The sequence below is a fragment of the Muntiacus reevesi genome, chromosome X (assembly GCF_963930625.1).
Source record: "Muntiacus reevesi chromosome X, mMunRee1.1, whole genome shotgun sequence".
Classification (NCBI taxonomy): Eukaryota; Metazoa; Chordata; class Mammalia; order Artiodactyla; family Cervidae; genus Muntiacus; species Muntiacus reevesi.
Window position 1 is genome coordinate 61,264,492 of NC_089271.1, and position 13,237 is coordinate 61,277,728.

The 13,237-nt window shown below is 38.8% G+C and overlaps 1 protein-coding gene across 3 annotated transcripts in view; it reads left to right on the forward strand.

Annotated features, from left to right (window-relative positions):
• KIF4A (kinesin family member 4A) overlaps positions 1 to 13,237 on the forward strand; it is a 136,523-nt gene that overhangs the window by 109,009 nt on the left and 14,277 nt on the right. For all 3 annotated transcript variants that reach the window (XM_065916392.1, XM_065916391.1, XM_065916393.1), the window contains 6 exons: positions 3,194 to 3,349; positions 3,472 to 3,572; positions 8,231 to 8,360; positions 9,497 to 9,667; positions 11,988 to 12,095; positions 13,121 to 13,198. In XM_065916392.1, coding sequence (XP_065772464.1) covers positions 3,194 to 3,349; positions 3,472 to 3,572; positions 8,231 to 8,360; positions 9,497 to 9,667; positions 11,988 to 12,095; positions 13,121 to 13,198 — 744 coding nt within the window. The remainder of the gene's footprint in view (positions 1 to 3,193; positions 3,350 to 3,471; positions 3,573 to 8,230; positions 8,361 to 9,496; positions 9,668 to 11,987; positions 12,096 to 13,120; positions 13,199 to 13,237) is intronic.

The window sequence follows — 13,237 nt, forward strand, 5'->3', positions numbered from 1 at the left end:
AAGTCTAGTTGCAATATGTCACCATACAAAGATATTATATAGTTATTTTATATTCCCCACACTGTACATTTCATACCCTTGACTCCTTTATTTTCCAACTGGAATTTTGTACCTTTTAGTCTCCCTCACCTATTTCTTTCCTCCCTCTATCCCCCTCCCCGCTGGCAGTTACCTTTTTGTTCTCTATAACTCTGTTTCTGTTTTGTTCATTTGTTTTGTTTTTTAGATCCTACTTATAAATGAAAGCACATAGTTTTGTCTTTGTCTGACTTATTTCACTAAGCATAATGTCCTCTAGGTGTATTCATGTTGTCACAAATGGCAAGATTTTCATTCTTATGACTGGGTAACATTCCATCTTATATATATATGTATCTCACATCTTTATCCATTCACCTATTGATGACACTGAGGTTATTGTACACTGGCTATTGTAAATAGTGCTGCAATAAACATTGGGGTGCATATATGATTTCTAATTATGCTTTTTGTTTTCTTTGGATAAATACCCAGGAGTGGAATTGCTAGATCATTTGGTAGTTCTATTTTTAATTTTTTGAGACTCTCCATACTGTTTTCCATTGTGCCTATACCAATTCACATTCTCAACAACAGTGCACGAGGGTTCTCTTTTCCCCACAGCCTCACCAACACTGTTTCTTTTGAAATTTTTTTAAACTTTGTATTTTATATTGGAGTATAGTTGATTAACAATGTTGTGATAGTTTCAGGTGTACACAATGCTATATTTAAAATGGATAACCAACACATCATTTGTTGTCTTTTTGATAATAGCCATTCTGACAGGTGTGAGGTGATATCTCATTGTGGTTTTGATTTGTGTTTCCCTGATGGTTAGTGATGTTGAATATCTTTTCATGTGTCTGTTAGCCATCTGTATGTCTTCTTTGGAAAAATGTCTATTCAGATCCTCTTTCCATTTTTAAATCTAGTTTTGTTTTTGTTTGTTTTTGATATTGAGTTCTATGAGTTCTTTGTGTATTTTGGATATTAACCTCTTATCAGATATATCATTTGCAAATATCTTCTCCCTTTCCGTAGATGGCCTTTTCATTTTGTCGATAGTTTCCTTTGCTGTGCAAGAGCTTTTAGTTGGATGTAGTACCATTTGTTTATTTTTGCTTTTGTTTCCCTTAGTAAAATATTATCAAGACTGATGTCAAAGAGCTCACTGCCTATATTTTCTTCTAAAAAGATTTATGGTTCCAGGTCTTATGCTTAGGTCTTTGATCCATTTTGAATTTATTTTTGTGTATGATGTGAGAAAGTAGTCCAGTTTGATTCTTTTGCATGTAGCTGTCCAGTTTTCTGAGTACCATTTATTGTAGAGGCTGTCTTTTCTCCATTATATATTCTTACCTCCTTTGTCATAGATTTATTGCCCATATAAGTGTGGGTAATAATATTCTTTGATGCAAATTCTGTATTTGTTGTTCAGTCACTCAGTCATGTCCAACTCTTTGCAACCCCATGGACTGCAGCACGCCAGGCTTCCCTGTCCTTCACCATGTCCCGGAGCTTGCTTAAACTCATATCCATTGAGTCAGTGATGCCATCCAACCATCTCAACCTTTGTCATCCCCTTCTCCTCCTGCCTTCAATCTTTCCCAGCATCAGAGTCTTTTCCAGTGAATCGGCTCTTCACATCAGGTGGCCAAAGTATTGGAGCTTCAGTTTCAGCATCAGTCCTTCTAATGAATATTCAGGACTGATTTCCTTTAGGATTAACTGGTTTGATCTCCTTGCTGTCCAAGGGATTCTCAAGAGTCTTCTCCAACACCACAGTTCAAAAGCATCAGTTCTTCAGCGATCAGCCTTCTTTATGGTCCAACTCTCACATCCATACATGACTATTGGATAAACCATATCTTTGATTATATGGACCTTTGTTGGCAAAGTAATGTCTCTGCTTTTTAATACGCTGTCTAGGTTGGTCATAGTTTTTCTTCCAAGGAGCAAGCGTCTTTTAATTTCATGGCTGTAGTCACCATCTTCAATGATTTTGGAGCCCAAGAAAATAAAGTCTGTCACTGTTTCCATTGTTTCCCCATCTATTTGCCGTGAAGTGATGGGGCCGGATGCCATGATCTTTGTTTTTTGAATGTTGAGTTTTTTTTTTTTTTTTTTTTTTTTTTTTTATTTTTATTTTTTTTTTGAATGTTGAGTTTTAAGCCAGCTTTTTCACTCTCCTCTTTCACCTTCATCAAGAGGCTCTTTGGTTCCTCTTCAATTTCTGCCATAAGGGTGGTGTCATCTGCATATCTGAGGTTATTGATATTTCTCCTGGCAATCTTGATTCCAGATTGCCAGAATTGATTCCAGATTAATATCAAATAATTATATTTGATTAATAATAATTAATAATCATTACTATAAAATATATCCACTCGGCTTTCTTTGACTACTCTTAGCATGGTATATCTTCATCTAAAAATGAAAATTTTCATTTTTTGAAAGTATCTGTTTTTTATTACACTGGATCTTCATTGCGATACACAGGCTTCTCATTGTGGTGCCTTCTGTTGTACAGCACAGGCTGTATGCACATGGGCTTCAGTAGTTGCAACACTTGGGCTCAGATGTTGTAGTGTGCAGGCTCTAGAGCACGGGCTTAGCTGTTGTGGTGCTTAGGCTCAGTTGCTCCATGGCATGTGGGTTCCTCCCAGACCAGGGTTTGAACCCATGTCCCCCGCATTGGCAGGTGGATTCTTATCCAGTGTACCACCAGGGAAGTCCAGGCTACCTTTCTAAAAACTGAATTTAGTTCATTTTGTTTGCATTTTTTGAAATTCCATCGATCTATTTTAAAGATTAATAATGGTTATCTGTTTATTAAGTAGAACAGATGATCACAATATACTTCAATTCTGTATTATGACTTATTATGGACAAAGATTAAGGAGAAAATGGAGAAGGTAAAGACAGAATACATAGAAATGCTAGGATATCTGAAGAAATATTTTCTGCAGAAAGCTTTCTTGTGACCTTTTCGGAAATTGCCACTAAAGGCTCTTAGAGCACTATTGGGATTTTTGGTGAGTTTTGGCACAAATGGAAATCTCACTTCTACTTACTTGGGCTCTGGTTCAAGTGAAATTAAACCTGGAGTGAATCTAGCCCATGGGCCAGAGATTCCTCATCCTTAACCTAAAATGATTGATTTATCTTCTAGAGTTGGCTTGGAAATGAAATTGAGGTAATGGTCAGTACTGAGGAAGCCAAACGCCATCTGAATGACCTTCTCGAAGACAGAAAGATTCTGGCTCAGGATGTGGCTCAACTCAAATTAAAAATGGAATCTGGGGAGAATCCACCTCCTAAACTCCGGGTAAGTACACTGTGGAAATATGTTGCCAATGATTATACTCTACACTCCCCAGAAACCCTCACTAATTTGGAGAACTTCTTTCCAATTAGAGCTTCACCCTCATCCCCACTTCTTCTTTACAGAGGCGAACATTCTCACTTGCTGAACTGCGTGGTCAGGTTTCTGAGTCAGAGGATTCCATGAAAAAGCAGATTGAAAGTCTAGAGACTGAAATGGAACTCAGGTAATGGTACTATCCCTAAGGCATTATAGCAATTTATGCCTTGAATCAGGAGAAGGAAATGGCAACCCACTCCAGTATTCTTGCCTGGAGAATCCCAGAGACAGAGGAGTCTGGTGGACTTCTGTCTGTGGGGTCCCACAGAGTCGGACACGACTGAAGCGACTTAGCAGCAGCAGCAGCAGCAATGTGATACACCACATTAACAAATTGAAAGATAAAAACCATATGATTATCTCAATAGATGCAGAGAAAGCCTTTGCCAAAATTCAACATGCATTTATGATAAAAACCCTTCAGAAAGCACTATAGAAGGAACATACCTCAACATAGTAAAAGCCATATATGATAAACCCACAGCAAACATCATCCTCAATGGTGAAAAATTGAAAGCATTTCCCCTAAAGTCAGGAACAAGACAAGGGTGGCCACTCTCACCACTTCTATTCAATATAGTTTTGGAAGTTTTCGCCACAGCAATCAAAGCAGAAAAATAAATAAAAGGAATAAAAAAAAATTATGCCTTGAATCAAAATAGAAGCTATCAATCAGTGATTCAAAAGCTTTGTGATGTTGGAGAAACAAGAGAAAATAATGATTTTTTTGAACTATACACTTCACTAGGCATGTTAGATACATTTTCTCTTTCAGTCTCTATGAGATAAGCATCATTCTTCTCACTTTAGAGATCTAAAGTTGAAAGATCTTAAAAAATTTGCTAAAGATTATACAGAACCAGGATTTGAAACCCATTTTATCTAATTCCAAAATCTATTATCTTTATGATATATCACAAGAACTGACAAAAAACAAAACTTTAGAAGAACCCAATAAATGATACCAGAAGATCAACAACCTGGGAGAAAGAATTTTAGAGATCATCAGCAAAGTAGATAAAATGCTTAAGTAAACTACCATGAGCTTTAAATGAGATTAGAAAGTAAAGTATAGGACTTCCCTAGTGGCTCAGTGGAAAGGAATCCTCTGGCCAATGCAGGGGACACAGGTTCAATCTCTAGTCCAGGAAGATTCCACATGCCTCAGAGCAACTAAGCCCATGCACCACAACTGCTGGAGCCTGTGCTCTCTAGGGCCCAGATGCCACAACAACAGCCTGCGTGCTACAACTACTGAAGCCCACGCACCTGGAGCCTGTGCTCCACAACAAGAGAAGCCACCACAATGAGAAGCCCAAGCACCTCAACAAAGAGTAACCCCCACTCACTGCAACTAGAGAAAGCCTATGCAAAGCAACTAAGACCCAGCACAGCCAAAAAAATAAATAAAAAGAAAGTAAAGTACGTAACACAGAACTTGGCATCTTAGAAGTGCTCGATAAATGCTCTTCTCTTTAATCACTATTACTGTCTTTTAAATATCTATGAAATCTATAAGGAACAGAACTTTGATAGATATTTTATACTGTCTTAGGTATAATAGAATTTTATTGCCCAGAAGACCTTGGCGATCATTTAATTTGTTTTCAGCAACACACACTAGCTGTATATCTTCGGATATGTCTAAGTCACTCAGCAATTGATATTCTGCTTTGTGCTACACTTGGAGAAGGAAATGGCAACCCACTTCAGTATTCTTGCCTGGAAAATCCCGTGGACAAAGGAACCTGATAGGTTACAGTCCACGGGGTCACAAAGAGTCGGACATGACTGAGTGACTTCACTTCACTTCACTTTGTGCTACACTAGATGTAGTTGGGATATATAGAAAGTATAGATGGCATTGTCCTTGCTTTCAAGTAGAAACATTGAGTGAAGTCACTCATTATTGACTGACAGTGGCATGTTGAAATTGTTTGTTAAAATTTCAGGAATGCTGTAAACTGTTGATAGCTTACAATCGCTCGTGATGAGAATATTTACACTATGGAAACTAGCAAAGGCTACAAATCAGATCTGGTATTTTTAGGTGCTGTTTGTTAAACATTTACCTGCATACCATTGTGCCTAAGTAAATGATTATATAAATGTAGGGCAGGTGCCACATAGAGTGCAATTAGACAAAGGTGAGTTTAATCAAAGGAATTTCTCTAAAGACAGGAAAGGGCATTTGATAGATAAAACAACTCTAAAGTGTTCTGGCCCACCTCTTCCAAGAAGCCTTCCCTGACTCTTCATCCCTCACTAACTTTCCTCTTCTCTAAACTCCTTCAGAAATTACAGTACTCAGTCTTGTAGTACAGATGATATATGTTATCTTTATATTTATTGATTATTTTATATCTCTTAGTCTTGTCAATCTAGACAGATTGTAAGCTTGTTGAAGGAAAGGACTACATATTAGACCAGGGTTCTCAAAGTATGGTGTACAGTCTCCTGGGGATCTCTGAGACCCTTTCAGGGAACCTATGTGACTCCCTGTTTTTACAATAATATTAAGAAATTGTTTGCCATATTTACTATGTTGACATTTGCCATAATAATGCCAAAGCAATAGTGGACAAAACTGCTAGCACCTTAGCTTGAATCAAAGCAATGGCACAAACCTGTGCCACGTGTTGTACTCAGTCATGTCTGACTCTTTACGACCCCATGGACCATAGCCTGTCAAGCTCCTCTGTCCATGGGATTCTCCAGGCAAGAATACTGAAGTGAGTTACCATGCCCTCCTCCAGTGGATCTTCCCAACCCAGGAACTGAACCCACATCTCTTATGTCTCCTGCATTGGCAGGCGGGTTCTTTACCACTAGCACCACCTGAGAAGCCCAGCACAAACCTGTACTAGCGATCATTGAATACTTCATCATCACACACTCTCATTTTTTTTTTAATCAGTTTTACTCAAGAATGGCTATGATAAAACAATAAAAATTGTTAATTTTTTAAAATCTCAACTTTTGAGTTCAGATCTTCATAATGTTCCGTGTGACAGAACGGGAAGAATACATAAAGCATTCGTGCTGATGTCAAAGGCTGATGTTTGTCTCAAGGAAAAGCACTTCTGCGGTTTGAGGTGTGAGCTCGACAGGCCTCTTTTTTCACAGAACATCAGTTTTACTTGAAACAACTACTGACAGACAAAGTATGGTTATTCAGACTTGGGTACTTGGCAGACATTTTCTCAAAAATGAGCAGAGTGAGCCTGTCACATCAAGGAAAACAACTGTCAGTGTTTGTCACCAAAAATAAAATTTGAGCTTTCAAGCAAAACTTAAGAATTTTGTGTATGATGTGTATCCATCACTGTTAACTTGGCAGTTTTACATAACTTTTCTAATGTGCCCAGTAGTGATATTAACAATTGTTATCTTATTTCTATTGTGTAACAAAATGTGTTGATTTGAGGGTTCTGTATGACCTTCCAAATGACATGTTACAGAATCATGTAAGAGTAAAAGATCCATTCAGTTGGCAAGTAACTACATTTCAACTCTTTTAAGGAACTTGTTGGGTTTTGGTGTAGTCTCAAAGAAGAATATCCACAGTTTTCTGAAAAGGCTGTTAAAATGCTCCTCCCAGGAATTTCCGGGTGGTACAGTGGTTAGGACTCCATACTTTCACTGCAGTGCCCTGGGTTCAATCCCTGGTCAGGGAACTAAGATCCCATAAGCTTTGCAGCGAGGCCAAAATTAAATTAAATTAAAAATTAAAATAAAATGCTCCTCTTTTGTCCAACTACATATCCATGTGTGGCCAGACTACCTTCATTTACATCATCCAGAACATGTCACAAAAGATTAAATGCAGAGGGACATGTGAGAATCCAGCTGTCTTCTACTGAACCATACATTACAGAGAAATGTCAATGTGAAACAATCTCACCCTTCTTACTGCATTGTTTTTTGTATTGGAAAATGTTGTTTTGTGTGTGTGTGTGAGAGAGAGAGAGAGAAAGACACTCATACACACACACACACACACGTTCATGTCCTTCTCAGACCTTAGAATGTGACTTTATTTGGCAATAGTGTCACTGCAGATGTAATTGTTAATATATAATGGATTATTGTGACTTTAAGTGAATTAATAAATATTTTCCTCACTTTTACTTTCTAATAGTGTAAATATCTATAGGTATAATGTATATGAGCAAAATTTCTTAGAGGTCCTCAGTAATTTCTAAGAGTGTAAAGGGGTCCTGAGACCCAAAAAGTTAAGAACTACTATCTCAGATTATTTTAGTATCCATTTTCTTTATAGTACCTTATTGCATGTTACACACATGCCAGTACACTGCCTAGCATGGGGATACCTAGCAAATTTGAGACAGAAGCTATTGATGAAACTGAAATATTATGCAGACCTTGGTCTCAGGCCATACTTGATCATAAAGAACCTTGTCCTTGTAAATGTGAGCCACCATGTCACAATTCCAGCTTATATGGCCTCAAGACAAAATCATATTATAGTCAATGTGCTACAACAAAAGCCTCACTAAAACAAATCTTTCCAAGCCTACTATATGACCCACTTATTTCAAACAGTATTTAATAAAATAAAAACATTTGGATAGTCTTAGAGTTCCTTTACAACAATATTTGAGATACTGTGTAAAATGCTAACCAGATGACTCAGTCATTATTTAAGTGATATTTCACTGATACCTCTGTCCATAAAAGTATTTGTAGTTTCTCCTTAGAGCTCCTCCCTCTCCTTGATGTTGAGGCTACTAGCAATAAGGCACACTGTTTCTTTCCCTGAAGGAGTGCTCAGATTGCTGACCTACAGCAGAAGCTGCTGGACGCAGAAAGTGAAGACAGACCAAAACACCGCTGGGAGAATATTGCTACCATTCTGGAAGCCAAGTGTGCCCTGAAATACTTAACTGGAGAAGTAAACATTTCTTCCTATCATTCATTAGGGGTCTGGTTTGGTGGTTTGAAATTAGATATTAGCCTGGAATATTGTCATAGTGCTATTGCCACTGTTCGTGGTAGAAACCACAATGACACTATCATTAGAGAAATAGTTTTATGGGTAAAGATTTGTGTGAGCAAGTACAGCCTGGTCACTTAAAATATATATATATAACTTGCAAGCTGATACTCATGACTGACATATAACAGGTGCTCAATAATGTTCACTGTTATTATGAAAAGTTTAAGATACCATAGTAGGCCATTGATCAAACATAAAATATTATACTATACTACATTTTACCTCTGATATGTATTTCAAAAAGTTTTAAGTACAATCTAGGAGAGAGAAAACCTTTGACATATAAAGATTCATCTTAAGGAAAATCCGTCTTCACTGACCTTAAAATAATATATCATCATCCATTGTCACAAAAGGAATTAAAATTGATCACCTCTGGTGATTGAGGCAAGCATACAAACTCTAACTCTGCAAGTTTGAGCAATGCTATCATTTATACATTTTTGTATTGCGTTAGCAGATTTATCCTACTAAGGAAATCCTTATTAGTCTTGTGAACACTGGTATTTATGATGTTCACCATCGGGACTAGTAGAGAATGTAAAACTAGGCCAGCATAGGATATCAATCTAGCCTAAAGAGCCAAAGCTGCAGTTTCAGCTAGTGTGTCTACGAGTTCCAACATGTGAACACAGGCACTCTGAAATGGGACATAATTAGCCATAAGCGTGTGACTTATAGATTTCTCTTTAAAATTAAGGAAGAACTTTTTGAATATCAGAATTTAGAATTGTCTGATACTCTTTGTGTTAGATTCATTCTTGCCTTGAAGTAGAACAAGAGCTTAAATGACCTTAGTGGTGGCTTTCAGCTCTAAGACATCTATCTCAGCAGATAGCTATCTGGGCTCTTGGTTTGAATGGTGTTGTTACTATTCAATGGTAGAATCCATGACATGAAAAAATAAGACTAGACTTGGACATGGAAGAATATTTCTCAGTCAGTTTCAAGAAAGCTGACATTTTTCTGCCTAATGAATGGGGAAAGGTGACCATTCTCCAAATAAACTGATCTTCTTTTATCCCTTGCAGCTGGTCTCCTCCAAAATACAGGTCAGCAAGCTTGAAAGCAACCTGAAACAGAACAAGGCCAGCTATGCTGACATGCAGAAGATGCTGTTTGAGGAACGAAATCATTTTGCTGAAATAGAAGCAGAGTTACAGGCAGAGCTGGTGAGAATGGAGCAACAGCACCAAGAGAAGGTAAGCTGGCAAGCCAAGAAGCTATACTGAGAAACCATCGTTGCTTTCTGTTGTTGGTTTAAAATAATAATAGTGGGAGGTATGAAGTTTCCTTCAAAAGGCCATGTAGTCTTTTTCAATCTTTGCAAATAAGAAACCAGAAACAGAAAAATGACTTATCTAAGTTTACACGTGCCAGTGACAGTGGCTCTTAGCTTCCAACTTTTTTTTGTTTAATATTTATCTCCTTATTTATTTGGCTGTCTCGGGTCTTAGTTACAGCATCAGCATCTTTTCTTACAGCACGTGGGCTTCTCTCCAGTTGTGGCCCAAGGGTTCCAGAGCACGTGGGCTCAGTAGTTGTGGTACACAAGCTTAATTACCTCACGGCATGTGGGATCTTAGTTCCCCAACCAGGGATCGAACCCATGTTCCCTGCATTGGCAGGTGGATTCTTAACCATTGGACCACCTGGGAAGTTCCTTAAGCTCCAACCTTAATACCAAGATGAACATGCTGATAATACTGTGACTGTGCTTACTACTTCAAGCCATGAGAGTAAAAGAGAATAATTTTCTTTGAAATCACAGAGGAATAACTGCATCACTTCAGTTCAGTTCAGTCACTCAGTCATGTCCGACTCTTCGTGACTCCATGGACCACAGCATGCCAGGCCTCCCTGTCCATCACCAACTCCCAGAGTCTACTCAAACTCATCTCCATTGAGTGGGTGATGCCATCTACCCATCTCATCCTCTGTCGTCCCCTTTTCCTCCTGCCTTCAATCTTTCCCAGCATCAGGGTCTTTTCAAATGAGTCAGCTCTTCGCATCAGGTGGCCAAAGTATTGGAGTTTCAACTTCAACATCAGTCCTTCCAATGAATATTCAGGACTGATCTCCTTTAGAATGGACTGGTTGGATCTCCTTGCAGTCCAAGAGACTCTCAAGAGTCTTCTCCAACACCACACTTCAAAAGCATCAATTCTTCTGCGCTCAGCTTTCTTTATAGTCCAACTCTCACATCCTTACATGACTACTGGAAAAACCATAGCCCTGACGAGACAGACCTTTGTTGGTAAAGTAATGTCTCTGCTTTTTAACATGCTGTCTAGGTTGGTCATAACTTTCCTTCCAAGGAGTAAGTGTCTTTTAATTTCATGGCTGCAGTCACCATCTGCAGTAATTTTGGAGCCCAAAAAAATAAAGTCTCTCACTGTTTCCATTGTTTCCCCATCTATTTGCCATGAAGTGATGGGACTTGATGCCATGATCTTAGTTTTTTGAATGTTGAGCTTTAAGCCAACTCTTTCACTCTCCTCTTTCACTTTCATCAAGAGGCTCTTTAATTCTTCTTCAATTTATGCCATAAGGGTGCCATAAGGTTCTTCTTCAATTTCTGCATATCTGAGGTTATTGATATTTCTCACAGCAATCTTGATTCCAGCTTGTGCTTCTTCCAGCCCAGCATTTCTCATGATGTACTCTGCATATAAATTAAATAAGCAGGGTGACAGTATACAGCCTTGACGTACTCCTTTTCCTGTTTGGAACCAGTCTGTTGTTCCAAACAGTTCTAACTGTTGCTTCCTGACATGCATACAGATTTCTCAAGAGGCAGGTCAGGTGATCTGGTATTCCCATCTCTTTCAGAATTTTCCACATTTTATTGTGATCCACACAGTCAAAGGCTTTGGCATAGTCAATAAAGCAGAAATAGGTGTTTTTCTGGAACTCTCTTGCTTATTCGATGATCCAGTGGATGTTGGCAATTTGATCTCTGGTTCCTCTGCCTTTTCTAAAACCAGCTTGAACATCTACAAGTTCATGGTTCACGTATTGTTGAAGCCTTGCTTGGAGAATTTTGAGCATTACTTTACTAGTGTGTGAGATGAATGCAATTGTGCAGTAGTTTGAGCATTCTTTGGCATTGCCTTTCTTTGGGATTGGAAAGAAAACTGACCCTTTCCAGTCCTGTGGCCACTGCTGAGTTTTCCAAATTTCCTGGCATATTGAGTGCAGCACTTTCACAGCATCATCTTTTAGGATTTGAAATAGCTCAACTGGAATTCCATCACCTCCACTAGCTTTGTTCATAGTGATGCTTCCTAAGGCCCACTTGACTTCATATTCCAGGATGTCTGGCTCTAGGTGGGTGATCACACCATCGTAGTTATCTGGGTCGTGAAGATCTTTTTTGTACAGTTCTGTGTATTCTTGGCACCTCTTCTTAATATCGTCTGCTTCTGTTCGGTCCATACTATTTCTGTCCTTTATTGGGCTAAACTGAAATTCCTTTTTCTTCTTATTCCTTTGGTACCATTGGGTTGTATTTTTCTCTAGGTGCTGTACCTCCTCAGTCAGCTGCAACAAAGCCAAATGGCAGAGAAGCAGCTAGAAGAGTCAGTCAGCGAAAAGGAGCAACAGCTGCTGAACACCCTGAAGTGTCAGGTATGGACATGAGGCAAAGGTCTCCAGAGATGGGATCCATGGGCCTGACTTAGAACTCTATCTGATTTAGACCATTGTTTAACCTGCAGAAAAAATTACCTACTGAAAAGAAGTTTATAATGGTAGCCTCTGTTGCTTTGTTAGCCCATATTTGGTCAATTTAGTGATGTTTAGGATGTAGCCATACATAGGATAACCTCTGTTTTGGTACAGAAATGAGAGTATATACTCTGTACCAGACTTTAAGGCCTCCTCGTTCTTTCTCTCAACCCTAAACTCTAAAGAGTTGAGAATGTTAAATCATCCAGTAGAATCCTAGGGGCATTTAGCTCTCTCTTTCTGTGCCTGCTATGAGTTGAGACCTGACATGTTTGTAAAATGCCTGGGGTTTGCATTTCTTCCAGAGTCTGGGAACACCACACCCTTTAATAGCATGTTGGAGCACTATTTTATCCAAGTTAGCATCTTTTTCCTGAACCACCAGTCTCTAAGTTTTCCTTGGCACCTCTCACTGAAGACATAACCAAACTTGTTAAGGTCATATGCATGAATCCAGTTGTCTTAAGTGCCAAGAAAGTTTAATCAGAAAAAAAAAAAGAAAGTTTAATCAGGCTTATTAGTGCAGCAAATAAACTGCTTAATCTGTGTTGAGAAGCATGGACAAAAGCATCCAAAGATGTCAAAGAAACAGCTGACTCTCTGGGTGGGTTTCTTTATTGGCATCCTGATGTGAATAAGGGATATGAGGCTAGAAAACAGAAAAAAATGTGGAAGATGTATAGGGCAGAGCCCATGCTTCCTGTGAGTGTGGTCATGGCTGCTTGGGAATGTTGGAATAGAGGTGGCATTCAGGACATCTAGGAATTGGTAGGGATCAGGCATTTTTCTGGGTGCCAATGCCTGCTGTGCAAAAACCATCTGCTGCCAGCAACTTGGCAGTAGTGTGTTTTCATCTCTGAGTTGTTTGGTAACCCATATGTAGTACCCAAAATAACCCCACCTATCACTGCATTATCTGGAAACAGGATGAAGAACTTGAGAAGATGCGGGAAGTGTGTGAGCAAAATCAGCAGCTTCTTCAAGAGAATGAACTCATGAAGCAGGTACTGCAGCTTCCTACCCATTCAGTAAGCCCTGGGAGA